At 39.5% G+C, this 3,711-nt stretch overlaps 1 protein-coding gene across 1 annotated transcript; it reads right to left on the bottom strand.

Moving 5' to 3' along the window:
* Positions 1 to 968: 968 nt before the first annotated feature.
* LOC109862781 lies at positions 969 to 2,249 on the bottom strand. Its single transcript, XM_020442919.1, has one exon. It carries the CDS (start codon positions 2,247 to 2,249, stop codon positions 969 to 971), a length of 1,281 nt encoding a protein of 426 aa, XP_020298508.1.
* Between the last annotated feature and the right edge of the window lie 1,462 nt (positions 2,250 to 3,711).

The raw sequence follows: 3,711 nt of genomic DNA, 5'->3' as shown, positions 1-3,711 counted from the left end.
TACCATGTTCAATAATACTTGACCGTGTGTAACCACAATTAAACCGCAAAACAAACCACGTTCAACCTCGGTCGTATTATAATTAAACCATTTTCACCTATAATCGAACCACGTTTACCCAACATCGAACCACGTTCAACCATAATCAAACTACGTTCAACCATAATTGAACCATAAACAAACCACGTTCAACCATAATTGAACCACGTTCAACTATAAACGAACCATAAACAAACCGCGTTCAGTTATAAAACCATGTTAAACCGCGTTAATTTATATAAACATATGCTATGGAGGAGAAGGGTAGTAAATGTACAAAGTTGTTTTGTATAACAGTTTAGTCGTTTAGACCACCAATTAAATATTGTAAATACATTTTGTAATGCACAATGTTTCACATGTTTTTCACATCGTAGACAATTCAATACATTCAGTTTATTTAAAGAAGCAATATCGTCGTAATCGGCATCCAATGTTTTAATAATTAATCCATGTCGTACATATTAATCCATGTCACTATCAAGAATATCAGCTAGCCAGTTACATTTTTCGGGACCTTTAACATAGACGAGTGAAGACGCGTCGTCATCATTTTCTGCGGTGCCGCAAATAGCTGTTGTAATCAAATTCTTTGCTCTGCGGTATGCAACACTTCCATCCTTCCAACGCAGACCATGATAATACATCATCAGCCAAGAAGCTGCTGATCTGTTTGATCTTGCGAATAGACTCCACGGGAAGGGACTTCCAAAAATGTAATGCGAGAGAACAGTGCCCTTTCGCAATACCGCTACTTCCTTGACAATAAATCTTTTTCCGACTACAAATCCTTGCAGGTCTACAAACGTCGGCACAACCATGTTGACGTAATCGTGTGATCAACAAAAGACAAATGCTATCTATCGTAAAATACTGTCGCTCTTAAACGATTTTCAGATTATAGAGGGGAGAAGCGCTGATGTTGCAAGTTATGTAATTTTGCGCACTACGTTGGTTAACGAATTGTATTCAATAACACGATCGTGCAAAATGAGACAATAGGCTGTAGTATTTGCTGGTATATTTTCTTTGCAATCGAATTCAATTCGCACATCGACGGTTGCACTTTTGACCGCCTCGTTTTGACGCGAACAATCAATGACCACTAANCGCACATCGACGGTTGCACTTTTGACCGCCTCGTTTTGACGCGAACAATCAATGACCACTAAAGGACCACATTGCAGAAAGTTGGAAATCGTGAGAAACGGTACGACAACACCACATCCGTAATACGCTTTACGGAAATGTGTGTACGTATGGTACAAAACGGCATATTTATTTTTATCGAAATCTAAATGCAAGTCGTCATAAGGATAAAATTCAGAATTGAGATAAAGTTTTACGTTGGTCAACTGACAGTGATCGAATCGCGTGACATCTGCTGACATATGGTTTCTTCGAGCAGTCTGTAGCGCAAATATGACGTATCTCGGTTTCTCAAGTTGTGTCGCCGTTTTTACGGCCCACGAGTGTTTAGTCGTGCTTTGTAATAATGGAAACTCATAGAGATCCCACGAGCGGAAACTTATGGTCAAATATCGTCCGTTTTCCAGAGTTCGTAGCAGCGAGAGCTTCGTGACATTGTTCAATACTACATGTGGCATTCGCCATTGTATTTTAAATAATTCAATTTTTCCATCTAGTGCTTCACCACCTACCTCAGAAACTGCTGTTATGCAGTTTTTGTCGTTGCGCGATCGTATTAAAATTAGTTCATGACGTGCATTGATAATGGTACGCTTGTAGTCCTCGCAAAATCCTAATATCATGCTGAGAGGTACGCAGAAACTAAAGTAACTATCTACGTCCGTATGTTGTGTAATATCCCATCCAGCATTCTTCATGGCCATACTTTTATCATGTGTTAGCGATACATAGTTTTTGATTGTGGTGGTTATTCCAACGTTTCTATTACGATCAATCTCCATACCATTGAATTTATAGCAAATCTCATCGAACATAAAAGCCACACAATTATTAGCCAGAAATACTTCTTCTTCGTCTTTCGTCGTTACCGTCATTTTTTCTTCGACGTAAAGAAACCTTTGACACGGTAAAGTGTACAAGTCCTGCTGTTGTATAGGTATGCGTATCTCATCACTGTGTTCAAATGTTGTGTTCACGTACGGATTGTACGTGTGAGTTTCAATCTTAACGATGCGATCGTCAAAGATCGGCTCACCTCCAACGTTTAAAATGTCGCACATATTTTCAACATTCTCGTACAATAAATCCCAACGATTGTAAAAATTTAACGTTTGTTGAACTTAACTTCTTCCGATTACTGTACGTCGTAGTAGTAGCAGGTGTTTGTAATAAAAATCTCGCGTTACTTGATCCGCCTCGTTTAGCACGAGCATGCCGCGTATTACAGCCGTCGTCGTCGCACGTGTAACCTGACGGTTATTTCTTCTCCTCGAAAATCAAGCAATTGTCCGTTCTGATCCACAATGCGTATCGTTAGATCTGTAATGCTCTGTACGATGATCGGAAGATAAATGATCTGTGCCGGTGTTTCCGAGATCTTATATCCTGGTGGTACGTTCGGTGAGAACTCATGTATCGTATGCACACACCGGTTGTTGCTGTACGCATCCGCAGTCACGTTGCACTCTATGCGAATAATGTTTACGTTGATAATATTAATTGGCACGTCTGATACGTACCATTGTAGCGGCTCTAAAATACGAGTTGATGAAAAACCTAACAACGATCCAATGTTGTCGGGTTTGGTAAAATTTATTTGATAAGCGCAGTTTATTTTACTTTTCATTGTATTAGTGTTTGCGCGTAATATTAGTGAAGAGATATTCTCATCCTTATCTTTGCCTCTTACATTACGATGCATCATTGCATGTTGCAGATAATTGTTAATATCTTCCAATTCGTACGATCCGTCAGGAATTATAATCTGCTTGTCATCTGTATCGTAATAAAACTTATTGTTCGACGAATTCACATTCGGTATCGTATGATACGTTTCAAAATCTGTTAGTCCGACCTCGTAATCACCGTCACTTAAATCAATGGCGGGAAAGTAGCTGACTGCAAGAGTGGTACTTTTGCCGGTAAGTGTGAACGTCAGTGACATGTTGTCGAATGTGTAATGAAGTCAGATAGCGTACTATTTAAATGAATATTGCTTATCCACCGCTTGAAGAAACCGCAAACATAGTTGGCCACAATTGCTTTGATTGTAACGTTGATAAGACGTACGGTTATATTCTATTTTGTTTACAGCATGTTTTAGATAATGTATCACCTCTTTCGGTGGTCAAAGATTGCCGAAACTGTCGAAATATATGACATGTTTTCCTCTCTTTGCATACGCCACCCAGTGGGTACCTGGTCCATTTGTATCATCTAAATTGACGATACCACTCTCGTTATGACGTACTACGTTCGGTAAGGTATTACGCATAAAAACATCTCTAAAGAAAGGTATGCGCATGCGCTTAGTTAGCTGTTCCAACTGCATATTTGTTGTTAAACCTGTAGGTAATTTTAATGTTTTTTCAGCGTTTTTTTTCTTCTTCTTTGAAAGTCCCCGTCCGCACGGAGTCAGATAAATTCCGACCTTCTATCGCGCGATTATGACGCTGCATTTCTTCTAGCTGTTGCTGCGCAGCTCTTGTATTATTTACCGTTTTTGCAACTCCCGCTGCTCCA

Source organism: Pseudomyrmex gracilis, unplaced genomic scaffold (assembly GCF_002006095.1).
Source record: "Pseudomyrmex gracilis isolate BER0280 unplaced genomic scaffold, ASM200609v1 scaffold_2373, whole genome shotgun sequence".
Lineage (NCBI taxonomy): Eukaryota > Metazoa > Arthropoda > Insecta > Hymenoptera > Formicidae > Pseudomyrmex > Pseudomyrmex gracilis.
The sequence above is the reverse complement of the archived record's forward strand: the minus strand, read 5'-3'. Positions and strand labels throughout refer to the sequence as shown.